We start from the raw sequence: 26,865 nt of genomic DNA on the forward strand, positions 1-26,865 counted from the left end.
CAGAGTCTATTTTTTAAAATGAAAAAACTACAAAAAATTAAGTTTGAAATTTTAATCGGATCATCAGTCACATGTTTAACATTCGGGATCAAAAGCTGCAGACGTGACCCCACGTTGACCCCAGGAGGTCAGAGGTTTGAGGCAACCTGAGGTCTGTGAGAAGCCCCGCCCACGCCGCCGTCGACAAACGTCACACAATGGCAGCGAGATGCTCGGACGTCCCTGAACGCAACACCAAGTACATTCAGACTGCAGGAAGCTGGAGGAGACGATGCAGCATCCTAGAACCCTTCAAAATAAAACATTTACTGCAAATGGTTGCATAAAGACTTTTACTCTGGTAAAAGTTTTGGCTTTTCTCACTTTTTCTTATTACATTTCACAGTCAAACTTCTGCTAACGCAGAAAAAAAACATAACGGCAATTTGATCGTTAAATGTTCTTATTTCACATTTTTCAAAGTAAAAGTCCAGAAAGTAAAAATTAAAAAATATATAATGTATTTGTAATAAAGTTAATACAAAATGAATTGTAGGTGATTTCAACTTTATTTTGTATCCAATTTTTATTACTTCAATCAAAAAAAAAAAAATGAAGCCACGCCCACTTTATGGAAATGAATCCAAACAAGAAAAAACCTTTATCTCAATATCATGTTTTAATATACTGTTAGTAACTTTAACCAACTGCATTTTTTCATGTAACAAAAGAAAAACATTTTTAAAAAACACCTTTAATCATGTAAAGGCTTTTGTTTTGTAACTGAACGGAGTCACTTCCTGTCTTCAGCAGTGCAGGTTTTTGTTTGTTGAAGCAAAAAATATAGATAAAATAAAAAAAAGCTGTGATGAAGAAGAGGAGACGCTGAGGAGCTGAGCGGCTCAGAGAGACTTGGTGCTGAAGGTCCTTCTGGGTTCGGCGCCGTTGGTGCGGCATCACCTTCCTCCAGGACTTCCTATGAGGAACCTGCGAGGAGAAGAAGATCCGGTGATCCAAACATCAACCTTCTGTCTGCAGGATGATCACGTCCAGTAAAAACGCCTGAACTGCAACTGGATATTTTCAAAATAAAAGCTATTTATTGCTATTTTAGGTTCATAAAGAAGCTGATGAAATATAACGGATCTAAATAAGACTGGAAGGATCCTCTGGATCCTGAAGGGTTAGCGTGACGGAGCTTCAGGCTCCCGTCCACAAAAAGAAGATTTTTGAAGCAGATCTTCATCAGAGGAAGTTCCTGATGTAAATGTTGCAGCTCGTTTCTTAAATCCCAGCAGATCCTCAGATCTACTTTTGATCTGCTGGATTAAATGAGCATGTGGGCGTGTCAGAGCAGGAGGTGTGGCTGGTGTTTGCGTGTAGGCTCCTCCCCCTCCTCACCACTCTCCTCGCGCCTGAACCGCTTCCTGCCTCACCAGCCGCTTCCTGTCATCCAGGGGCGGAGCCAGCGCCCGCAGCACCCGCGCCCGAAACGGCAACACCTGGAAACAACGGCACTCATTACGGATGAGCTTTAAGGATCCGCTGAGCTGCTCAGGTGAATCCTGTACCTGGTGAGCGGGGAGGAGCGAGAGAGCGCGGACGCAGCGCAGCGACGACATCCGGACATTCTGGAAAATATAAAAATATGTGAAGTCACCAGAATATACACACTCATAGTACACGCCCCCCCTCCTCTAAGAGCGATGACATCACAGCGGGAGAAACCATTTAGAAAATGAATGGGGTTAAAATGTCAAATAAGACTCAAAAATCCACATAGAAAACCAAAAACACAAGTCAAGGATATGTAAAGGAAGCTTTGACATTATTATGGGATGCCCACAAGACCTTCAGTTTTTGCACAATAATAAAAAATAACTTTAGTTTGAGCGACCTTCACAAAATCCCCCACAATCCACCAGGTTACGTCTACAACTACAACTGGTTTCATTGACCTTTGACCTCAGGAAAAGGGCGCCATCTTGGATAAAATAAAAAAAAAAAAAACACCTTTAGTACCAGGTAGAAATGTAAACTCCTCCACGAGTCTTGAATTGATTGGTTAGTAACTCTTTAAGGATCACTAAGAACATAATCGGGGAAAAACGTTCATTTCGAAGTGTGCAGATGTTTAACGGCGTTAGCATAGAGAGCTACTTAGCATTTAACTGTTGCTCGTGCATTTTTCCCCAATGTTCTGAAAATGTAATAAATGAATCGTTGGCTCAAGCTGAACAAAACAAAATGACAAACGGTATGAATATAGTAGGAATGCGGGCAGAGTAAATAAAAAAAAAAAAAACATCCGTTGCTAAGGAAATCCAAGTTTACTTTCGCCGATTCTTCTAAAAATGACATCAATCTGTCCGTCAGTCCAAGACGACCAAAAAACCAAGTGGTTGCTATGGAGATAAAGCTACAGAAAAGCCGCCATTTTGAAAAAACTGTTTTAAAAACATGAATTTGTCACATGTAGCTCTGACCAAAGGGGGTTTAATATAAACGTTTTGATTATTTTGTAAATTTACAAACTCATTTTTAATTATAAACCAACTTATAAACAACAAAGAGATTCTGACAATTTCTGTGATTAATTGAAATCAGTGGAATTGATTTTTAAATCGGCGGGGTTCATAACATTTTATCCTGACGTTTCACAGAAACTCTCTTTCATGATGAATTGTGGGTAAAAACTCAGACTCTGAAACCTTAAACTGGCAGATTCCAGCTCAGTGACTCTCAGAACTGGAGTAGCGGATCGGATTGAATCTGATCCTGAAGCTTCTGGGAGGAAACGGAGACGCCGTATTTAAAAACTTACAGGAAGTAAGAAGTTTTTATACTTTTACTCCGATTAGTTTGAAGAAGATGCTTCAAAATGAAATGTTTTGGAATCATTTCATCAGGTGTTTCTGCTTTGTCGATAAAGTTTTTTTCAAGCTCCGACTCACCATGGCGGGGCTGCAGACGAGGGCGAGCAGACGGCCGACCACGGCCTCCAGCTGCTGCAGCAGGACCGGGGGGGGGCTGGCGATGACGGGCTCCAGACAGGACAGCGTGGACAGCTGCACGCCCTGATCGGGACACGTCAGCGCCTCCAGCAGCAGCGACAGCAGCTGTGGGGGAGGGGCAGAGTCATTTCCTGGAACCGGCTCGCCGTGGCGGCGTTTGAGGGTGGACTCACCGCCGGCAGCTCGGTGACCTGGACCTGCTGGGGCAGCGTGTTCACGATGTTGGACAGCGCCTTCAGGTAGTTTGGTTTCTTCTCTGTGGAGGCGGAGCAACAACGTTAAAAAGACGTTCCTTTGATTCTTTTGGGGGAGGGGTGGTGGCGCCACCTTGTGGAGCGGCGTTGAAGCCCTGCACCAGCTTGGCGGAGTTCTCGCTGAAGAAGCGCTGGCGGTACATGATGCGCACGTCGGCATGGCAACCGCGGTTCAGGACGTCTGGGGAGTCGCTCATGAGCAGCAGGAAGCCGTCCGCCGCCGCCGCCCCCAGGTGGGCGTCGTCCAGCAGAGAGAAGAGCTGCGGGGCAGAAGAACGTACGATCAGACGGCGCTCTGGACGCCGAGCGGGGGGCGGAGCCTCACCTGGTCCGTCAGGCCGGTGGACAGAGGGTGGTACCGCAGCAGCAGCGCTTTGGAAACCTGCGGACGACAAACTCGTTAATCAATCAACTCCCTTCAGGATTTGGGTAAACTCCGCAGATGTCCGACCCAGACGAGGAGCGTGAAGGCCTGCGTCCGCAGCGGCGAGGAGGAGGAGTCCAGCTCCCTGCAGATCCTAGCCCTCACCCTCTGGATCACGCCGTCCAGAGCGCCGCCTGCAGAGAAACGAGAACGTCGTCGGGCTCCGAGGCGGAATCAGACTTGCGACGGCGTTTCAGTTTCCCACAAACCCTCGGCGCTCTTGTTGACCAGGCCGGCGAAGCATTTGGCGGCGGCCGTGTAGGACAGCGGGTGGCGGCAGGTGCAGCTCATCTCCTCCAGGCGGGACAGCAGCTCGTCTGTGCGAGGAAGCTCCACCTAGAGGGCGTTCAGCAGCGTCAGCACGCCGCTCCAGAGCGCCGGCGAGCGTGTGTGTGGGTGTGGACTCACGCCGCGGGGCAGCGCGCAGACGCAGCCCATGAGCAGACAGACCAGCTGAGAGCGCCGCCATGAAACCTCCTCAGCCTGGAGCAGCTGGAGGCGCGGCGGGAAAGAGTTCTCCGGCAGACACGACACGTCGCCATCCAGGAAGAGCGAGACCGCCCTGGACGCCGTCCTCGCCGCCAGCCTGAGGAACACGCAGCGGTTCACAGAAGAACTCACAAGAACCAGAACTTCAAACCAGAAGGACTGACGTGGGCTGGAGTCTGGAGCAGGAAGTGCTGATGACAGGAACCACGGCCGACAGGAAGTCCTCCTGCACCAGAGCGCCCCCCCGCCCGGAGGAGTCCTCCTCTGCAGGACAGAGCGGTCAGCACGGATCAGAACCACGACCTCAGAACCTTCTGACCATGCAGCTCACCCTGCAGCGCCGCCTGCAGCGCCAGCGACAGCAGACGTGGGATGATGACATCATGGAAGCAGGTCCCCGCCTCCTCCGTGTCCTGAACCCGCGCGGCGATCCGCTGCAGACTGCGGCACGCCAGCACCGCCTCCTCCAGGGAAACCCCGCCTGGAGGCACCAAGAAAAACCGAACAATTAAAAAATGTGTTTTCTTTTTTAATGACTCATTTAGGAGGCTTAAAAAAAGAAAAACAATTTTAAGTTAGCATGGCGAGCTAGCAAACGTAGCATTTTGCTGTTACATGCACATTTTTTACCCAAATATTGTGAAAATTAATTACATGAATCGTTGACTCACGATGAACGAAATGATGTGATACAAGGTATGAATATATGAGGAATGTGGGCGTGGTTAACAAAAACCTCCGTTGCTAAGGAAATAAAAAAATGTACTTATACCAAATTGTCTAAAAATGACATCAATCTGTTCGTCAGCCCCAGACAACCAAAAAATGAAATGGTTGCTATGGAGATAACCCTAAAGAAAAGCTGCCATTTTGAAAAAAATAATGTTTTTTTACTGAATTTGTCACCTCCTAACTCCTTGAGCATCATTGGAAAGTTAATTCGAGGAAAATAGTTCATTTTGAAGCTTGTAGATGTTTAACAGCATTAGCATAGCAAGCTAGCAAACATAGCATTTTGCTGCTACGTGCACAGAATATTGCATGAGGAATGTGGGCGTGGTTAACAAAAAACCTCAAAGGAAAACCTCTGCTAAGGAAATCCTAAAATTAATTTTTGCTGATTCATCTAAAATAACGTTGTTCTGTTCATTAGCCCCAGACGACCGAAAATGAAAATGGTTGCTATGGAGATAAACCTAAAGAAAAGCTGCCATTTTGAAAAATATGTTTTTGCTGTAAATAAAAAGCAGCGACTTTTATCCGTTTCCTGGTCGTCCTCATAAAGAATTCTGACCGTAGATTCTTCTCAGTCAGGATGAAGTCTGGACGTTTTCGGTTTACATGTAGCGTCACGTGACCCTGAACGACGTGTATGAATGGACAAATCCTGCAGGGATAAGCCTCAATCATGGCGAAATTCAATGTTTTCCACTAAAACAAACTTTCATGGTCAATAGTTTAGTAGGGGTGTGTTTTGGCGAGTCTTTCGATACGATACATGTCTCACGATACGCATCGCGATATATCCAGAAACATCATGTCAACGTTCTAAATCGATACGCGTACTGGACAATGAAATATTGCTATACATCGCGATATTTCTTTTGGAAGTATATTGTTATATATGATATTCTGTTGAGTACAGAAGCATCAAGCGTCTTATCTTCACTTTTGATGAACACAAACAGCATTTTAAATAAAGTTTTATATTTTGACAGTAAATCCAAAACAAAGATAATCCAAGCAGCAGGAATTGTACCTGTGAGCGCCGACTTGAGGACCTGAAGGAGGACGGGCGTGCTCTCCTGGACGACACTGGGCTGCGTGGAAACGGCTGCCAGAGCCGACAGACACCGCCGACGCACTGCATGATGGGAATGCTGCTGTGAAGCGTCTGTGATGGAGAGAATTCATAAGTTTTTCCTGAAAGCGTTCATCGGTTTGTGTCGAGAAGCTCCTCCCCACCAGAGAACACCTCCTCCTTCAGTCTGGGGATCAGCCGCGTGGCGAAGGCTGCAGGGTGCAGCTCCGCCAGGACGCCCGCACACTCCACCACAGCCGCGCTGCAGACAGGAGGCAGACATGAGGCGGGGCGCACGCTGCGCAGCCGCAGGAAGACGCGGCGGAAGCTGACCTGACTCGGTCGTCGTCCTCCGTCAGCAGCAGGCGGGTCAGGTGATCCACGGCCAGCCGGACGTCCGCCTCCAGCAGCAGACCTGAGCGGCACAGAGATCGTTCCTGAGGGGGCAGAATCAGCTGAAAGGTGCGAGCGCCGCGCGCCGCTTACCCGTTTGCCGAGCCAGCGAGGCGAGCAGGGCCGCGGCGGTGACCTGCAGGCTGGCGTTGCTCTCGGAGAGAGCGGCAAACGCCACGCCGCACAGATCGGCTCGGTGGGCGGAAAGCACGCCATCGTCTGCACCAAGGCAAACACAGAACTTCATCTCCTCATCTTGTGATTTCTGCGGGCCTGTGGTGGAGCGTCCACTCACCGTCCTCCGTGGAGCGGCTGCTTTTCACCGACTGGACGAAGCGCTGCAGCACCTCCAGCAGCGTCCGCCTCTGAGAGCACTGCGGCGGCGAAACCATCAGAGCCACACAAGGTTAGTAACATGCTTTTACTTTGAAAATACCACCATCCCTGTTGCCGTGGTAACACTGAATAACACACAGGTGGCAGTCAGACTGAAGGCGAGTTACGAGGGCGGGGTTCGGCGCCTCTCACCTGCGTTTTGCTGCTGTACTGCTCCGTCAGGGCGGGCAGCACGGACGCCGCTATGACGCGGCTCGCCCTGTAGGAGGCGCCGGAGCACGCCTGGAGCAGCTTGGCGCTGGGCCACACCAGCTTCAGGTCCGGCTCACGCAGGTGATGCTCACAGTCTGAAAGCACAACAAACACAATTCAAATATAACTTTATTTACAATCAAAAGAAACGGTTCATAAAATCAATAAAAACAAAGATACCAGGAACAACAGCAACATTAGAAAGAGTCAAATATACTTAGAGGTAGAGTGAATCTTTTTCTGAAATACCTCCACGGTAGACGATGTTCTCGGGTTCCACAGTAACGGATGGAGAATTCTCCACGGGATATAAAACCTTATCGCTGTTTGAAGTCATTTTAGATATAAAGAACTCAATTTTCTATTTTAAAAGCAGTTTTTCTGCTTACGAAAGCTGAAAACGGCCTGCCCTACATTTTTTAAATTGTTTTTTGGGTGATAATGAGATCTTGTTATCACCAGAAAAGGAATATAGTTTTCTGGTGATAACGAGATAGTGGATCTCATTATCACAAGAAAACTTGTTTAGCTTTTGGTGACAACAAGATCCACCATCTCGTAATCATCAGAAAACGAAACAAGTTTTCTTGTTATCACAAAAAAAACTTGATTTGTTTTCTGGTAATAACGAGATAGCGGATCTCGTAATCCGCAGAAAACAAATGATTTTTATTGTGATAACGAGATAGTGGAGCTTGTTACCACAAAAAAACTTGTTTCGTTTTTGACAATAACAAGATAGTAGATCTTGATATCAGCAGAAAACTTGTTTCGTTTTCTACTGATAACGGGATATTGGATCTCGTTATCAGCAGAAAACAAAACAAGGTTTCTGGTGAGTCAAGTAAACTTTGTGTTTGAAATGCAAGCGGTTTGCTAATTTATGAAAAAATGTCAAATTAAAACACTCCAATCATTTATTTCTAGTCTTTTTCCACATTAAAGTTATATTTATTTATTATCTAATTCAGAATAAAAGCTTTAGGAGAATTTCTGCTGATTTATTTGAATCTTTTTGTTCTTATCACTTTTAAATTAAATCATTTTTTCTGTTTTTCTTTTAGTTTTCGTTCATAAAAAGTTTAACTCTAAACTGGAGTTTTATTTAAAAATTCATTATTTTCTTAACATCTTAAGTGTTTTTTTCTGTCCATCTTTAGTCAAACATTTGATGAAAAAACAGTGACTTTCACCGTGGCTCCGCCCCCGGCTCACCTGCAGCTTCTACCTGAACTCAGAACAGATCTCCGTAGCACTCAAGTGCAGCTCACCTTTCAGAACGACTTCCAGGAAGTGACCCAGGACGTCCTCCGAGTCGGAGCTGAGCACCGAGCGAGACAGACAGGAAGTGAGTGCGGTGAGGGCGGCGAGGGCTGCAGATTCTATCTTCTCGCTGGAAGTCTGAAACACCTGCAGAGACGCAGCCAGAGCGAGTTTCATGAGGAGCCGCTGAGAGGCTTCACTGCACAGAAATTCACTTTTAATGAAACGGTTCAATCTGTGAGCAAAGCGACCTCTCGGCGCAGCGACGACCACAAGCCCTGCAGGAACTCAGCCGTGTCCGTGTGCTCGCAGCGAGACAGAAACGCGTTCTGCAGAGACAAAGAATGAATGTCAACATAGACAAAAACGTTAGCATGTTGCTATTAGCTAAACTCCAAATTACCATAAGAATACTACAGTAGATAACACATGATCCAAAAACGTTAGCATGTGGCTAAAATAGAAGCTAAACTCCATATTATTGGGCTGAAAAACGTGCAGAAAGGAGCGGGAGAGTCACTACAGTGTGAATTCTTACTAAGCTTCTTTCTGTAAATCTGTCTAAAACTCATCAAGTCTAATTAACTCGTTAACTCGTAACACGGTTCCTGCAAAAGTCACACCCTTTCAAAGTAAGAGCATGCATTGTTTTTGCAGCTGTTGTCGGACAGGACAGTTCAGTGACGTTCCAGCCGAGTCTCCTCACCAGCGTCTGCAGCGCGTCCAGCTTGGCGCTCTGAACGTCCGAGTCCAGCTTCTCGATGAGGAGCGGGAACAGAAACTGGAACGGAACCGGACCGTTCATCAGAGACCGCTCAGAAGATCGCGTCAGCAGAAACCAACCCGCCGTTTTACCTCAGCGAACTTTGGCGTTCCGGCGAGGACGGCCCTCAGAGCCTGAACCAGCTCCTCTTTGGTGATGCCGTGGGGGTCGTTGGGGGGCTGGAGAGGGGCGGGGAAAGAGAGAGGACAGAAGGAGAAGAACGGTCATCGGACCGGTCCGAAAGAGCTCGGAGACCTGCAGAATCATGTCCGAGCTGCAGACTCTGCAGACTCTGCATCCTACTGCGCAGACGCAGACACTCCTGCAGATCCCAGATGATTTATATCTAAACAGGCTGATTTATGTGCTTAAAAATGCTAAAAAAATCATCTTTCTGTGTCTTTGAGTGAAAATATAACCCCACACGTACACAAAAACTCACAAAAAAAGAAAAACGATGACATCACAGCGGGGCGAACCATTTTAAAAATAGGAATGGGGTCAAAATGTCTTGAAAGGTTAAAATAAATCAATAAATTCAACATCAACTAATACACCAAAACAAACGTGTTAGGAAAATCCAAAGGAAGTTTTAAAATTATTATGGGATGGCCACAGGACCTACAGTTATCTAGTGTCACGTTAGCGTTTAAGTCTACAACAGCTGTAGTTCTGTTGACCTTTGACCTCAACTTTAGTGCCGTCTACAAATTTAATCTAATACCTCCTAGCTCCTTGAGCATCACCGGGAAGCTACTCTGTAAGTAATGTTGGATTTAGAAGTTGTAGATTTAGGACGGCGTTAAACATGGCGAGCTAGCAAAAGTGGCGTTCCCTAGTTGCTCGCACATTTCTCACCAAAAAAGTGTGAAATTTTAATACATGAATCGTTAGCTCAAGCTGAGTAAAATGATATGACATACGATATGAGTATATGGGGAATGTGGGCGTGGCTAGCCAAAAAACTCTGTTGCTAAGGAAATCCAAAATTTTACTTTTGCTGATTCTTCTGAAAATTACATTGATGTGTTCGGCACCTTCAGGAGAGCAAAAAGTAAAATGGTTGCTATGGAGATAAACCTAGAGAAAAGCCGCCATTTTGAAAAAAGGCGTGTCAGAGGGGGGCGGCGAGGGCCATACAATGCTGCTCACAGCCTTCATTTCTAGTGTTTTATTGTTTGTTTCTCAAAAGACTAACAGAGTACAGCTGATGTCAGTGATTCTGAAGATATCAGGAAACATATTTAGGTTTTATTCTGCGTGCTCTGGACTCCAATAACATCAGCAGCTGAGGAAACAGGAACTCACCGGCGTGAAGTCGATGGGGAAATAGCAGGAAGTCACTTCAAAGAGCTCCTCAGTGAATTTACCTGAGACGGCAGACAGAGCGGTAAGAGACGGAAACATCTCCAGCAGACGAGGAGGACGGCCCGCTCACCCAGGTCGTATCCTCGGACCACGATGTTCCTGGCGATCTGGAAGGCTAGCAGCAGGTTGCGAGGATCTCTCTCGCCGTCCATGGATTGGACGAAACCGAAGACAAAGTCTGCTCCCAAACTCTTCAGCTCTGATGGAGAACAGAAGAACCGCAGTCAGAGACCCAGAAGACCAGATGATGCAAGATTCTTAAAAAAAGTCTTTGCATGAAAAAGTGTTTAAAAAAAACTTTATTAACAACCAAAAACTGAAGAAATAATTGAAATGAGTATTAGGGTCACCAAAAAAAAGGAATATTACGAGAATAAAAGTTGCAAATTTTTAATTCTCATAAATGTAAAACTTTTAATCTGGTAAATTTAAGATTATTTTCTTGTAAATTTACAACTTTTTTTTAGCCTAAATTCATTACTTTTTTTATTTTAAATGTATTTTTTTATCACAAATTTATGACATTTTTATCTTACATTTATTATTTTTTATTGCAAATGTTTAACTTTTTTCTTAAATGTATGCCTTTTTGAAAATGTATAAATTTTTTTATCGGAAATTTACTACTTTTTTAAATTGTACATTTATCACTTTTTTCTCGTAAATTTAAGACTTTTTATCTTAAATTAATCAATTTTCATCTCATAAATTTACTACCTTTTTATCGTAAATTCATTACTTTTTTTATCTTAAATTTGTTATTTTTCATCATAAATTTAAGACTTTTTTCTCGTAAATTTATAAATTTTTTAATCTTAAATGTACAAGTTTTTTTCTCTTAATTTTATGAGTTTTTTTCTCGTAAATGTACAACTTTTTTTATCGTACATTTATTACTTTTTATCTTAAATCTATTAGTTATTCTCATAAATTTACTACTTTATTATAAATTTATTGTTGTCCTGGAAATTCATACATTTTTGCAAATTTACAAATTTTTTATGGCACATTTACGACTTGTTTCATCTAAAATGTATTACTTTATTATCTCGTGATTTTTTGAATCTGAATCTTGTAAATTTACAATTGTTTTTCCTCATAAATTTATTACCTCTTTTCACCTAAATTTCTGACAATTTTTTTTCATAAAAGTATGACTTTTTTATTACGTAAATTTACTACATTTTTCCTTCAAAATCTTTGCAAATTTACACTTTTTCTTGTAAATGTATGATTTTTTCTTTTTAATTTATGACTTCCAAGATTTAAAGTGATAAATTTATGACTTTAAAACGTGAATTTACAAGATAAATGTCATAAATTTAGTCTATGACTTAAGTCATAAATTTGCGGCTTTATTCTATTAAATGTACAAGATTTAAAGTCGTAGGTTCATTTTTTATTGTTGTAGACTGTCTTGTAGACCCTAACACTCCGACACGCCATCGTATGAATGCAGTTTGTCAAACACGTCTATAGACTGAAGCTCATTTGAAGAGAAGCTAGTGGGTGCAGTTCACCTAGTAACCACTAGGTGACCGTCTGCACAAATGTGTCTGTTTTCATGAACATTTATGTTTAGCTTCATTTCGTCTCACATTAATCCTGACATTAAGCACAAATACGAGCGTGTTCCCACAAACGTGGGGTTTCTGTTAGATCATCTCCACTAGAATCGCCTCACGAGTTCCTGAATCTTCTGATGAAGTTTCTGACTCCACAGAAAACCTTCAGTTCCTCCATGGAGACACTCGTCTTACCAGCTTCTCTGGTGTCCATCAGGTTGATGAGCATGTTGTAGACACACGCTCTCTCTGCAATCATCAGCGACTGCAGGAGACAGGAGAATCCTGAGTTTAGTCTGAACTCTGAGCGTGGACGTCCCTCATCAGCAGGTGAACCTCACCTGGACGTGAACGTCCTGAAACAGCGACCTCAGCATGGACACGGCCGAGCCTGGAGGCAGCGCCGCACACCTGGTCTGAGGAGAAACAAACGTCACCAGGAGCTCCTCCGAACTGAAGGTTCTCCTCCTGAAACGGTTACCAGAGCCAGCAGTCCCCGTAAGACGGGCGGCGTGACCACGTAGTTGTCTTTGAGGCGGTTCTCGTAGAACGCGATGAGCACCTCCACTGCGGGGATCGGACAGCAGGATGAGAAACGTCGGCAGACCCGACGGTACTGGGAATGTTGTGGACAGACCTTCTCTCTGCGAGAGCGCGGCAGAGTCTTCCTGCAGGACGTCGGACAGCAGCTGGACGCCTCGGGCGCGAGTCTGCGGCTCCGAGCTGGTCAGGCTCAGCCTGCGATTGGACAGGAGGTCACAGAAAAACAAGACGGCGGGAAACTGAAGACAACGGAGCGGTTTGTGTAACGTGTAGAGAACATGTCTGATGTTTCCAGACTGGATGAAGAAACTCATCACTTTCTTGTGTTTTTAATGACAAAAGTGGAAGTCTTACCCCAGCGCCTCCACTAACTGCAGCACAGTGAAGTGTCCATCTCTGACACCTGAGCAGAAACAGGAAAACAAAAATAATAAATATTAATACCAATATTGAAAAGCAAGGGTAAAAAATCCATATATATATGGAATAAAGTGGTAAAATTAGGAGAAAAAAGTCTAAATTTTACCAGAAAAAAGCTTTAGAAATCATAAGTAAAGGTCGAAATTGTTTAAAAAATAAAACCATAATTCTATTACTTCAAAAGTCGTCATTTTACATTGAAAAGGTCATGTTTTTCAGAATAAAAGTTACATTTTTACTTTAAATGTTAAGCAAATTCAGCAGATTCTTAAGCAGTTTGACATCCATTCGATTTTCCTGAATTACACAGAAAATACAAAGTAGGTAATGTTCAATTGTCTTTGTTGAAACATCTTTAAAGTTAAATTAAACATTTTATTTAAGAAAAAAATATGTTTTTGTAAAATTACAATTTTAGGGGCATAAATTGGCAATTTTAGTCTTGTATAATGTTTTCTCATAATGTTACGACTTTATGAATTTATGACTTTTTATCATAAATTTACAATTTTATTCATCGTAAATGTACAACTTTTTTATAATAAAATCATGACTTTTTATAATAAATTCATGACTTTTTTATCTTATTTTAATGACTTTTATGTCACACATTTACAACTGTTTTATCTTAAATTAATTACTTTTTAAATCACAAATTTACGATTTTTTTATCGTAAATATATATTTTTTTCTCGTCATTTTTTTACTTTTTTCTCGTAAATCTATAACTTTTTCTCTAGTAAAATGATGAATTATTACTTTTTTCCTGTTAATTTATGACTTGAAAGATTGAAAGTCATAAATGAACAAACACATGAATTTACAAGAAATAAAAGTAATAAATTTAGCCTTTGGTGTATTAAGTCATAAATATACAACTTTATTCTCATAAATGTATAAAGTTGTAATTTATTTTTTTATTTTGGTAGGCTGTCCCGTCGTATGAATTCAGTTTGTCAAACACGTCTAAAGACTGAAGCTCATTGGAAGAGAAGCTAGTGGGCGCAGTTCTCCTAGTAACCACTAGGTGACCAACTTTATTCTTGTAAATTTTTCTCTCATAACGTATCGACTCTATTTTGTACATTTTTACCTTTTTCATAGTTTTATAAATTTACTCTCCTCAAAGGTTCAATTGTCTTTGCTAAAACATTTTAAAACGAAGCGTAACATTTTATTTTTCAAAAAATTGATTTTTTTGTTGTAAAACACTTTGACGATTTTAGCTTTGTAAGAAAAAATGTTTGATTTCATAATGTTATGACTCTTTTCTTGTACATTTTCACCCTATTTTTTATATATAATTTAACATCTTTATTTTCCTAAAAAGTTTAACTGTCTTTATTACAATTTTTAAAATCTAAATGTAAATTTTACATTATAAAAAAACACGTTTTTGTAACGTTACAACTTTTTGGTGCAAAATTGACAATTTTAGTCTTGCAACCAAAAAACAATTTCAATTTTACAACTATTTATTGTACAATTCCCTTAAAAAACAGTTTTACAACTTTATTTTCCAAAAAAGGTTTGATTGTCTTTGTTGAAACATTTCAAAGCTAAATAGAACATTTTATTTTAGAGAAAAAATGTTTTTTTGTAAAATTAAGACTCTCAGAGGGATAAATTGATGATTTTAGTCTTGTAAGTTTTTCTCATAATATTACAACTCTATTCTTGTACATTTACCACCTTTCTTTTTATACTTTTACAACTTTATTTTCCTTAAAAGTTTGATCGTCTGTTAAAACTCTTTAAATCCAAGTGGAACATTTTACATTTAAAGAACTGCACTTTTCCCTTGTAAATCACAAAATTGTGAAGCTGAAAAGAAAGCTTTTTTTATCCTAAATTGACGACATTTTTCATAATAGTAGGCTTCGACATTCTGTCATAAATTTATGACTATTTTCATAGAAATGTGACGACTTATAATTTTAAGACCTTAATCCCATTAAATTTAGACTTTTCTCTGATAATTCTACAACTCAGTTTTATTTTACAACTTTATTCTGTAATATTAGTTTTGTTTTTTCCTTCTATGGTGGCCCAAATATTGAATAAATGTGGATCAGGAGGAGATCAGACTTCAGTGAGTTTTATTGACATACTAGATCCTTTTATTTTGAAAGTTTCCTCTTAGATTAGGTTAAGATCAATTACTGAACAAAACTGTGATAAAGTCTCGGATTAGTGCTGAATCGGAACCGACCCGGTCCTGTAGTCTGGTCGTGATTTCCAGCCCAGTTCCCACAGTAAGCCCAGTGGATCAAAGGGGTCAAAGGTTAAAGGTGAGGGTTCAACGACTGGACGCTCGCGCTCACACAGCAGCTAGCTAGCAGCAGGCGGGACACCGCCGCGGACTGCTGGTCCAGTCACGGTTCCGGTCCAATGACAGCACCAAACAAAGATAGCTGTGAGTTCACGCCGCCCCGGAAAAAGTTCAGATTCACCACAAGTTTAGAGTCGGAGCTTCTCACACCACATCCCGCGCAGGATGTTGTGACGCTACGTTAGCTAGTTCACCTCCTCCACGCAGCATTGTGGGAAACTAATCGGTTCCGGCTCCATTTTTCACCCGAACCCGCCCGCAAACGTGTGGACAAACTCCGGACACGACTGCTTTACCTTTAGCGGCGTCCTGTGCTTTGCTGTCCTGCAATCCGGAGACGAATTCCTCCACCAGCGACAGCAGCAAGGCACTGTCCGCAGCCATCGCGCTCCACCGCTCCGCCGCTCTGCGCATGTGCAGAAGGTTCACGCTCAAAAGTTACACTTAAAAAAATACAAACAAATTAAGAATATCTAGGTTGTGTTCTAGGATATAAAAAATATATTAAAAAAGATACAAAAAATGTCCAAAACATCAGTAAAAACAAAAAAAAGTACATTAAACTAAAAAAGTCACACTTTTTTGACTAATACAAATAAATTAAGAATATATAGTTTGTGTTCTTACATCTAAAAAATATATATAGGAAAGATGCAAAAAGAAACAATTTCCAAAATATAATTTCACGAAAAACTAAATAAATTAAATTAAAACTCAGAAAATAAACCCGTTTTTTATGTTTTCTATATTTATCTAGTGTTTGAATCATTATTGAAAATGTCAACTTTTAATAAGTGACTTAATTAAGCTTCTAGAAGAAGTTCTGAAGTTGGTCTTAAAACTGAAAAACTTTAATAATATGAGCTGGATGAAAATCTTCACAGAAAACAAATTAGGGATGGGGCTTACAGTTAGTTAACTTGAATTAGTTTGAGATAAATAAATAAATATCAAACAGCGGTACTTTTTTACACAGACATTTTATCATGTGCCATTTTTATTTAATTTAATTTTAATTAATTCATTTATTTTTTTAATAGAATGGTTTGATCCATTTTCGTGACGTCACGCCATCTTTTATTTACGTTTCCCTGGACCCACCTGCCTGGGTGCTTCTGCGCATGTGCAGAAAAGTTCGCCTGCGCTAGCTCGCCGTTTCTGAGCACTTTTCCAGCAGCAGCAGCAGAAAGTGAGGAGTTTCTCGGAGTCGTTTTGAGAGAACTAGTCCAAGAGAGCGTGAAAGGCGCGATTCGGCTCCCCGTTCCGGTCCGGGTGAAACTCTAACTACCTCCGGACCTTTTTATAGGGGAGATAAAATTCGGGGAAATGACATCGAGCACGCGGAAGTTTGTGTTTTCTGGCAGAGCTAGCTGGTTAGCCCAGTTAGCCTGCTAGCTAGAAAGCTTTTTCTGATTAAACATTTACGACCAAACTTGACTTCCCCGGTTAGTTAGACAGCAGGAAAAGTTACTAAAGCTCCCCGCTGGATTACGCCGCCCTGTCACCGGATGACACATCCGGCTGCCAGCGCTGCACCTGCGGGTTGTGATCTTCGCCGGACTTCGTTCTCCGTCGCCATGGGCCGCTTTGGCAGCGAGTGAAGCCCCGCGGGGAGCGAGCGCAGCCCGCCGACCATGGGAGGATGCGTGGGGAGGTACTGGCGAGGCTGGGACGAGTCGCAGAGCCGAGGTTCGTCGGGGAACGGTGGGTCTGCTGCTTTACGAACATACAAACTAATTAAAAAAATAATAATAATGTAGTTTAATTAAAATGCTATTAGTTGACATGTATCTTCAACACATGACAGTTTGACACTGTTGCTTCTGGACTTCAATTGTATGTAAACGACGTGAAGCTGATTTGGTTGGACTCGAACCCGGAAAGGACAAACATTTTAATGCGTCCAGGTGAGCTGGTGCCTGTGGATCCCACTTCCTCCTGTCAGCAGTGACGGTTCTGGTTCTGTGGATGCAGCAGGACATCTGAATGTCAGTTTGGGGGTGAAAACAGGAACGTGGTCTCTAATGGGTTTGACCTTGAACTGTATAAAAAGCTGTGGACTGGTTCCGCTCAGTCTCCCCTGCAGACATGTTGTGCATAACCTACAGATAGGTTTACGAATCTTCATTTATTTGCAGGAATTGTTTGATAGAAAGTGGAAAGTTTTTGCATCTTTTAACCTCAAAGGTCAGATGAAGTTGAAGCTTGTTTTTCACAATAAGAGCGTAGAAGACGGTCAAACTACGGGCTCCAGTGAGGCCCAAAAAATGTCTGTTCACCATTATTTTGCAGGAAATGTTCTACATTTATATTTAAAGTTTTACTCCAATCATCCTTTGATCTAATTTTGAATAATTACTGCAGCTTCTAGCCAAAATTCAGGTGAGGAGTAAGCAGGCCTAAAATTGTTTATGATGTGTCAAAGTCAAGCCCCGGGGGCCGGATCCGGCCCTCCTGGTAATTCTATCCGGCCCTCCAGATCATTTTATTGTTATTAATGACCCGATGTTATCTTGAGCTCATTTCTAACTTGTATAATTTTGACAAAATATATTTTTATGGAGAGTAAAATATTAAAAGTTATTTAAGGTTTAAGTTGATTTATTCTGGAATATTATTCACAATTATGTTAAAATTTGCAGTTTTAAAGTTTTAAAAATTGGAATTCTGCTTAATGGTAGGTATGTGACAAAAAATGCTCAAATTAGGTTGATTGCTCTGATATTTATATCGCTGGAAAGGGCTTAAAAAGACCATTCCAACGGTATAAAGATCATTAATATAGCTCAAAGATTAAGAAAGTTATGGCATGTTAAGTGATCAAAAGTCGGGTATAATTTTATTCCTGAATAAACAGTGACATTTTTGTGACCAGAAACAAAGATTAGAGTCTTTAAATTGTTGTAACTTTCTCATTATTTGTCCAATCGATGAAAGGGGGGTATTGTTGGAAAACTAATCAAGCGGACCACAACAATTAAAGAATTAAATTTGGTATTAAATGAATATTCATTTCCATATTATCAAATAATAATACAGAAATCTGCTCCTGTATGCCTGTACACATCGCTTGCAGCCAATCAGCTTGCTAGATTCGGTCACGTGACCTCATGTTCCAGCATTCAATTCTTGGACACGGAGGCTTGCGAATGAAAGAACAGTATCTGATAATTGTTTTTTTCTCATGAAATTTACAGGAGATGACGAATAAATATACAGTAATCGTCTAAATCATCAAAATTAGACGACAACTAACTTTTTTTTAAAGCTGACGAGTGGTTTTGTGAACTGCAATTTTCAGCCGGAAAATTTCCTAGCTTGTACTTCACAGATTGAAAAAAATCCAAAAGCAGGTTGAAGACAACATTCTGGACTATAATATAAGTAGATGTGCTCGCATGTATATTATCCACCGATTTAGTTACGCTCGTTCTAAGAAGGAGAGAACGCTGCAGGCTGAACAGCAGGTCTGGCAGAAAGTTCCAGCGCCGAAGCTGCACTTAGGCGCATGCTTACTGATAGTCTTTTTGGACTAATTTGGCATTTACTACGATTTCTTTAGGCTATTATGGAGTTTAGCTAATATTTCAGCTACATGCTAGCTGTTCTGGCTAATTTAGGCTTTTCTTTTTTATTTTTTTTGGCTGTTTTGGAGTTTAGCTAATATTTACACTCTAGCTGTTTTGGCTGTTTTAAGTTTAGTTAGGTAATCTGGCATTTAGCTAATATTTTATCTGGTTATCAACTTCAGCATTTTTAGATATCAGCTTCAGTGATTTTAGTTATCAATGACATCTTCAGTTATCAGCACTAGCATCTAATGTGGCCACTTTCAGCTTCCAGCATTCACACTAGCATTATGACAGGTAATGCTATATATCTTGTTCATAATTATATTTAAAAGTTACAGTTTTAAAAATGTAGTTTTAGAGTGTTCCATAAATGCTTATCCTGTTCGGCCCGCGACCTCAGGTGTGTTTTGGATTTTGGCCTCTTGTGTGATTGAGTTTGACACTCTTGGTTTTCAAACTCTCCTTACCCGTTTGTTTGCATGAGGTCTCCTGTGTTTATCGAGTGTTCTTGGACTCTACTTTGACTTTTATTTATTTAGTTAGTTAGTTCTACGCTCTTATTTTGAAACTAACATATTTTACACTCTGAAAGTTTTTTTGTTTTGAACACCAACTCGTCTTCAGTGTCTATGTTGACAAAATGTTTTTGACATTAGAAGTAGGAGTCATATATGGACACCTTGAGACGTGCACGCCTCAAGGTGTCCATATATGACTCCTACTAAAACCAACATTTGAAACAAACATTTTTGTTTTCCCAAACAGTTTTCAGTTCTCTCTTCGTGCGTTTTTGCACGTTAGCGTTCAGACGCTCCAGGATTTATTGAGGCTGTCGAAGCAAACATTCCTCTCGTTTTTAGCGGTGACTCATTTCCTGCTTCGCCTGCCATCAGACACTCCCTCCTGCACAAAAGCCGGGATGAGAGCGAACAAGTCCCATCATGCCCTGGGGCATCGCTGGCTCTCGAACCTGCAGACGCTTGTGCGAACGCCGCCGAGCAGAAATTCTGCTTCTCACCGGGAAATCTGTGATGGAGTACCAGGGAAGACGGCGTTTGGACACGTCTGCTTTGATTAGATGCTAATGTGAAGGTTTCTTTACTGCTGGTGATGATGAATAACCATCAGAAATGCTCGCATCTCATTAGAAAATTCCCTCACTGCAGCAGAGAAAACCAGCCTGACGTTTATTCTGCCTGTAATGTCGTTTTACTGTTTTCCAACAAAACCCTTTTTCTGCTCTCTTTCTAAACCACAACTATTACAATCAAATGTTTGAGAAATTTCAGCTCCTTGAAGTGTTTTTAAAGACCCGGTCCGATTAAAATGGTGTTCTAATGATTATGGAGGACGTTATTTTACATAAAATTAGGTTTAAAATTGCATTTGTAAGTATTTTTTAAATTCAAACTGTTTTATCAGGAACATATGACAAAATGCTCTTTGAAAAAGATCGTATTTGTGATGTAGAATCTACACTGGGCGGGGCCACAAGCTCCCTGCTCCGCCCCATTCTGATGCAGACCAATAGATCCATGAACGTCTTTGTTCTGGAATTCAAATCAAAACTGTGCGGCTGGATACAAAACTGCTCGTAATGTTGGGTTGGAGTTGTGAAGGGCTGTAAGCTATGGGAGAGAGTTTATAAATAAAAGGAATAATTGGAAACGGGGGCGGGGTTATTGCGCTAACAGTCCCGCCCACAACTCAGAGGCAAAATTCTAATGAATTCCTGATGGTCTGCAGAAACTATGTCTTAGAAACGACACCAGTAGATTAATTTAACTAAAATCTTCATCATCATAAAAAGACCAAAGCAAGGGGTCTTATCCATGTGTACATTTTGAAAATGGATCGAAATATAATCTTTAAATAAAAACATTTGCATTCTGTTTTCTCTGAAATGTTTTCTCATTCCTGGTTTTAGGCTTTGAAACGATTCCGACTCAAGTGAAAACAGAACCATTTAGGTCTGAGATGAGTCGGACTTCTTCTCTTCAGATGCATGAAGAATGATTCTAAAAAATGTTTAATGAATGTGCTGAACTCTAACGTATCTTTCTCAAAGTTTTATTCAACATTTAACCAAATGTAATCGAGGTTGAGTTCATCATTGTCCCTGTAGTTTGTTCCTTCATGCTTTTCTAACGGGCAGAACAGAGGAAATTTTATTTACCGCTAAAGTTTATGGTTCGGATCACGGGTACCAAAGAGGGGTCATGTTGTGGCTACGTAAGGGTTTAGTTAAAACCCCTTATTCGTTTCCCATTGATTCTCTATAGTGTTGCTGTAATATACTTTTGGCCTCCGGGTGGCGCTGTTAGCATTTTCTTTGCCACTATGGGGAAAACAACCCACAAATGAGTCAGTCCTGGGGGGGGGGGGTGTAGAAACTTCATGGTCACTTCTGATGCTTTTAGTGAATACAGAATCAAGATAAATACATTAAACCAAATTCTTTATTTTCTCCTTTTATCTCATGACCGAAAACGTTTGGGCGCCCCTGGTTTGGACAAAAGTGATAAAAAAAAATAAACTAATTCATTGTAAATTCATGATTTCATTCATGATCCTGTTCCACTATTTCCTCTCTGAATCCATTCAGTTTGTTTTATTCACATCTTTAGTGATTTAATCTGAGCTAAAGTGAAACTTTAGTATTAAAATCACAAACTCAGACTCTGAAAAACATGTTTTGTTTGAATCCAAATTACATTTTATACATCGAGATTTAGTTTTATCCTCTGAATCCAGTTTGAGAAGTAAATATTTATTCTGTAGAGTTTGACTGATTTAAAAAAGGATATTTGATGTTTATTTTTTTTATGTTTACTTCTTGATTACCTTGAAGTTCCTGTTGAGGTGTTTGTTTCAGCTCTGGACCTCGCACAGATCACACATTTGTGATTAGATCTAAAGATTTATTAATACATTTTACAGATGTCAGAATCTGAGAAACGGCTCTGACTTCTGTAGAAACTTGAAGGAAAATAAATGCAAATCAATTCAAATCTTGGAAGACAAACTCACTTTTTCGAACAACTAAAGTCAAACTAGGTTTTTGACTCATTTAGCTTTTATTTCTTTATGCTGGTTAGCATGTTAAAGTCAAACACACTCTTGTAATAAATAAAATATATAACTGGAAGTAATTAGAAATCAGCTCTACACTTAAAAAAAGAAGAAAAGGCCAAATTTCCAAAGGAAAATAAATGTTTAGTCCTAATGTCATTTATTTTGTCATGAAAACAGATTATTTTTTAAATATTTTTATTTATGTAAACAAAAAAAGCAACAAGACTTTTTCCTTGGATGATGTTTTCTGTTTTTACTCTTCATTTAGAAGTTTAGTTCAGCTTTAAAAACCACAAACATCTGCACTTTGTCATATTCTCCTGTCTATTTATAGTTTTTATGGCCCACATGTGTTACAGTAAACATGTGGTTTATTTCAGAAAAACAAACTTTTGTTTATGAAGTTCTATTCGAAGTTTAAAATTCGTTATTTTCATCCATGAGTTTTATTCTGATCTGAAATCCTCCTTCTGGACGGTGATCTGCAGCCCCTCCGTCTGAACGTCTCCTCAGACTTTCCTTCTTCCGGGTTCGCCCGAGTCAGACGGGAAACTCCATATGCTAACCCAACACCGTCTGAGTCTCACACACCATAAATAATTTGTCAGCTGACCTCCTGTGACGAGTGCAGACCTTCATTTTCCATCACGTGACCTCCGACGGTTTTCTTTTTGAAGTCAATTTTGATCTGTTGTTTTTTAGCTAAAACTCGTTTGTTTTACTTTGAAATAACAGGAAGTGAACAAACCGGTTCTGGTGTTGAAGCAGAACTCTGAGTTCAGACAGATGGACTTGTTGGAGGTTCTGATGGTGGCGTTTCTCCACCCATGGAGCTGTTGATGTTCAGAAATGAAAGCTGAAGATCTACCGGATTTTCCTGAGTTTAAGTCGAAGACTTGCATCATTTAGCCAGAAGTGCGACTTGTTTGTGGTTTTCTTTGTTCCTACGACTTAAACTCTGGAAAATGCCCGTTTTTTGTTATTTGCAGTAAATCAGAGACTTTTCATCTTCAGTTTTCCAAAAACGAAAGGATTTCCTTGAATATTTATCGTCAGATGTTTGTTGTTTGGAACGGCAGGACGCAACGAGCCTCTGAAGAGAGACCGGCCCAAATGGAAGAGCGACTACCCGATGACGGAGGGTCAGCTCCGCAGCAAAAGGGACGAGTTTTGGGACACGGCGCCGGCCTTTGAGGGCCGCAAGGAGATCTGGGACGCGCTGAAGGCGGCGGCGGTGGCACTGGAGTGCGACGACCACGAGCTGGCCCAGGCCATCATCGACGGAGCCAGCATCACTCTTCCTCACGGTGAGACGATCTTTGGAGTTTGGAGGGAAAACGGACGAGTGTGTTCATGTAATCTGTCCTCCGTCTGCAGGGACTCTGACCGAATGCTACGACGAACTCGGGACCCGCTACCAGCTGCCCGTCTACTGCCTGGCCCCGCCCATCAACCTCATCTCGGAGCGCAGCGACGAGGACACCAGCGATAGTCCGGAGCCGTCCGTCACGTCCAAGAAAGAGTTCCAGCTGAAGGTACCGGATCTCCATCCGTCAGTAAACATCGTTTGGATCCGATTCAGGAACACGATCAACAATCCACACGTCAGACTACGACTGTTTACTGTCTTATGTTTGAACGGTTCTGGAAGTTCGTTTTTTGACTGAAAACTAAAATTATATTTATTTAAATGGCATCATTTATATGAAGATCAGAATCAACAAAAAGTAACGGATAAAAACACAAAGATTTAGAAAGTAAGATAATTATTAATCTTTATCTTGGAGTTAGAGTGGAGGAAACTGATTCGCTGTGGAGACCCTTGAAGGGAAAAGCCGAAAGGAAAAGATCTTTTTGTCTTTTTTTTTTCTTTTTTGAGAATTGAATTAAGTAAACCGAACTTTAGTCTCAATTTTTATGCTGTGTTCAGACCAAAAATATGTTTATGAACTTGATACTCCCATGTGTGGGAGGAGCTACCGTTATCCCTTCATGTGTGGGAGGAGCTACCGTTATCCCTTCATGTGTGGGAGGAGCTTGTTGGAAGACTTGCATTAGTCCGAGGAGAGAAACCATAAAAACAAATACAATTTGAGATTCTTTTTATTATCGTCTCCATATAATAAAGAAAAATCTTTTGGTTTTAGACTCCACCCACTGATTACATAATCAATTACATGTTTAGTTGACGCGACAGAAATTCTTCAGTCAGAATTTTTTCTGCGCTGCATTGTCAAGCCGTCCAAAACGTGCTGCAGTCAGATCGCCGTACCGATGCTCAAATCACGCCGTAGGACCTCTGATTGGACATTGAAACAGGACGCCTCTGCTGCCTTAATCATGTTTGGTGTGAACGCAGCTTTATCTCCTATAAAACTAGTTTTACTTTGAAAATGAGGACCTTCGACACTTTACTTTGAAGTTTGTCTACTTCCTGTGAGAGTAACTCATTTAGTTTGAGTTTATTTACTTAAAATCCAGCAAATTTAGAGCAATACTTACTCTTATATATTTTATTTATTAAAATTTTTATGAAGTTTGCAAATCATGGATCTTCAAGATTGCAAACATTTGAGTCTTCGAGTATAGAGCTGCCACGATTAATCGACTATTAAAACAGTCGACGACTAATTTAATAGTTGATTAGTCGTTACTATATATTATATGGAGCCAGAGTGTAGTAAAAGTTAAAGTAATGACATTCTGCTAGTTTTATGGACTATTTCGGCGTTTATTAAGCTTTTATGGAGTTTAGCTAATATTTCAGCTATATGCTACACTGTTTTGGCTAATTTAAGATTTTTTCTGTGGTTTTTCGGCTGTTTTGGAGGTTTGATAATATTCAGCTACATACTAGTTACTTTGGCTAATTTAGGATTTTTTTATGTTTTTTTCTCCATTTTTGAGTTTAGCTAATATTCAAACTGCATGCTAGCTGCTTTGGTTAATTTAGCTTTTTTTCTTTTTTTTAGGCATTTAATTTGGCATTTAACTAATATTTTAGCTGGCTATTAACTTTAGCAATTTCAGCTATCAGCTTCAGCGTTTTTAGCTATTAATTTCAGCATCTTCAGCTGTCGCCTCTAGCATCTTCAGTGGCCAAATTCAGCTTACAGCATTCACACTAGCATTATCACAGGCTAATGAAGCTAAAGATGTGTGTTATGACCCGATTAGTCGACTACTAAACTAATCGTCTGTGGCATCTTCAGCTATTCCAGTACTCATTCCAGGCCTCACCTCTGCAGGTACGGCTGTCGACGGGGAAGGACCTGCGCCTCAGCGCCAGCATGGCCGACACCATCGGCCTCCTGAAGAAGCAGCTGCAGGCCCAGGAGGGCATCGACCTCTTCCACCAGCGCTGGTTCTTCTCCGGGAAGCTGCTGACGGACAAGACGCGGCTGCAGGACACCAAGATCCAGAAGGACTTTGTCATCCAGGTCATCATCAACCCGCAGGCCCTGCAGAGCCCCAAACCGCCCTCGCCGCCGCCCGCGTCCGAGTAGCCCCAGTGCATGCTGGGTAACTTATGCTGTGTTTGAGGAGAACAAAAAGGGAGAAAGTGCTGCTCAGGTTCTCCATCGGCGCTCTGCCGCTCTTCATCCTCGGAACCGTTTGAGGAACGGCGAACCCGCTGCACTGCTGCGCTCTGGTCCTGCAGGAACGGCGTTTCCATGACGACGTGATGTTCACTCAGCAGTTTTTGCACATTTGAAGCTGGTTTATTTTGTGGTAGTTTGTGTGCCTTCTAAGAGACGAAAAGAAAACTCTATTTTTTAGGAAACGGTCTGTAAACCTTTTTTATTGAGACTTTCTAAACATGAATGTCAACGATGAACCTGTGAGCGCGACAGAACGGAATCCCGGATGTCTCGCCTTCGCCGCCTCCTGTGTGTTCGGTTAAAGTGGTTTTCTGACGTCGCTGCTCGCTCGTTTTACCTCAGAATTTTGAAGTAAAGATTCCCGTCTGCTCGATTGGATCAGAACAACCCGAAGTGGATCAGAGAAAGCTGCTCGTTTCACACAGGAAACCTGGAATCAGATGGGTTTCCTGATTCCTTATTTAACATTCGAGGGACTAAACGGATGAAGACATTCTCTTCTCCTTCATTGAAGCAGCTCCTCTGAGCTCACCCATCTTTGTGGTTGTTTCCGAAAAGCCGACTTCAAATCCAGCCGATTGAGGTAAACGCTGCGGGTTTTAACTGTCCACTTAATCCTCCACTGTAAGGGAAATTACCGAGTAGAAATCCTGAAAACGGCTTCTTAAACTGTGAGTTTGGGGCGGAAAAATCCTTTTTCTGTTGCTCTCAGGACAGAATAATGCGATGACTCACGTCCCCAAAACAAAGATGAAAGAGCTCCGGCTCTTTGTGGATCTGTTGAGTCTGCAGCCTCTCCAAGTGCTCCTTAAAGGGATCTCCAGGTCTGCGTGAGACCATCACCTTCTGTTTTTGCACATTCATCTCGACCGTCGCTCGTCCTTTAAGAAGGCTCCAGAAGCTGCTCTAGATTCCCGTCGCTCATTCTCAGGCGAAACCTTCGTTTCCTTCCTTCCTTCGGCTTTCTAAAGCTGTGAATTTCTCCGTCTCCACCCGACTTTCCTTCTCTGCACTTTTTATGACCTTTTTGTTTCAAAAGTTTTTCTCGATCGTCGCTCTGCATTTGCGTAGAAAGAAATCCTCCTGAATCCTCTTCAGCCGTCCCGTGCGGCCAGACGTTTGAATCAAACTGGAACGATTTCAGAAGCCATAACAGATGGAAAAACTACATTTCCCAGATTTGCCTTTAAGAACTATAAAATGCTGTTGTTTTGCCACGAAAACAGCCATATTTGAAGCACGCAGAGGTTCAAAATGTCTTGTTCTCCTCACTGTAATTAAAGTGCAAATATTTTACTCTTAAGTTCATTTATATGCTGTTTTAAACTGTTTAATAAATTCAAATTATTTTAAAATACTTTTTGTTGGGAGTTTTCATCATATTTCCTGCTGTCACCACAAGGTGGTGCAGTTGTACTGT

The 26,865-nt window shown here is 41.3% G+C and overlaps 2 protein-coding genes across 4 annotated transcripts; one reads left to right on the top strand and one right to left on the bottom strand.

The window, feature by feature from the left end:
• Positions 1-37: 37 nt before the first annotated feature.
• Positions 38-25,215, bottom strand: mms19 (MMS19 homolog, cytosolic iron-sulfur assembly component). Its single transcript, XM_024284247.1, has 31 exons — positions 25,084-25,215; positions 15,493-15,602; positions 12,799-12,847; positions 12,539-12,639; positions 12,383-12,468; positions 12,243-12,317; positions 12,097-12,166; positions 10,407-10,535; positions 10,277-10,338; positions 9,061-9,147; positions 8,912-8,986; positions 8,457-8,534; positions 8,214-8,352; positions 6,883-7,037; positions 6,650-6,728; positions 6,448-6,573; positions 6,295-6,376; positions 6,126-6,223; positions 5,920-6,054; positions 4,492-4,641; positions 4,325-4,424; positions 4,080-4,257; positions 3,881-4,007; positions 3,699-3,805; positions 3,573-3,629; positions 3,321-3,507; positions 3,167-3,249; positions 2,934-3,098; positions 1,551-1,610; positions 1,381-1,481; positions 38-966 (listed from the first exon to the last, which is right to left on the bottom strand). Exons 2-31 carry the CDS (start codon positions 15,578-15,580, stop codon positions 936-938), a joined length of 3,060 nt encoding a protein of 1,019 aa, XP_024140015.1. The 5' UTR covers positions 15,581-15,602; positions 25,084-25,215; the 3' UTR covers positions 38-935.
• ubtd1b (ubiquitin domain containing 1b) lies at positions 15,262-25,627 on the top strand. 3 transcript variants are annotated; one of them, XM_024284257.2, is made up of 4 exons: positions 15,262-15,280; positions 22,923-23,150; positions 23,221-23,378; positions 25,092-25,627. In XM_024284257.2, exons 2-4 carry the CDS (start codon positions 22,976-22,978, stop codon positions 25,347-25,349), a joined length of 591 nt encoding a protein of 196 aa, XP_024140025.1. In that variant the 5' UTR covers positions 15,262-15,280; positions 22,923-22,975; the 3' UTR covers positions 25,350-25,627. The 3 variants fall into 3 exon arrangements, with proteins under 3 accessions (XP_024140025.1, XP_024140024.1, XP_024140023.1); XM_024284256.2 differs by lacking the exon at positions 15,262-15,280 and adding an exon at positions 16,299-16,885; XM_024284255.2 differs by lacking the exon at positions 15,262-15,280 and adding an exon at positions 16,300-16,900.
• Positions 25,628-26,865: the final 1,238 nt, after the last annotated feature.

The sequence above is a fragment of the Oryzias melastigma genome, linkage group LG19, assembly GCF_002922805.2.
Source record: "Oryzias melastigma strain HK-1 linkage group LG19, ASM292280v2, whole genome shotgun sequence".
NCBI lineage: Eukaryota > Metazoa > Chordata > Actinopteri > Beloniformes > Adrianichthyidae > Oryzias > Oryzias melastigma.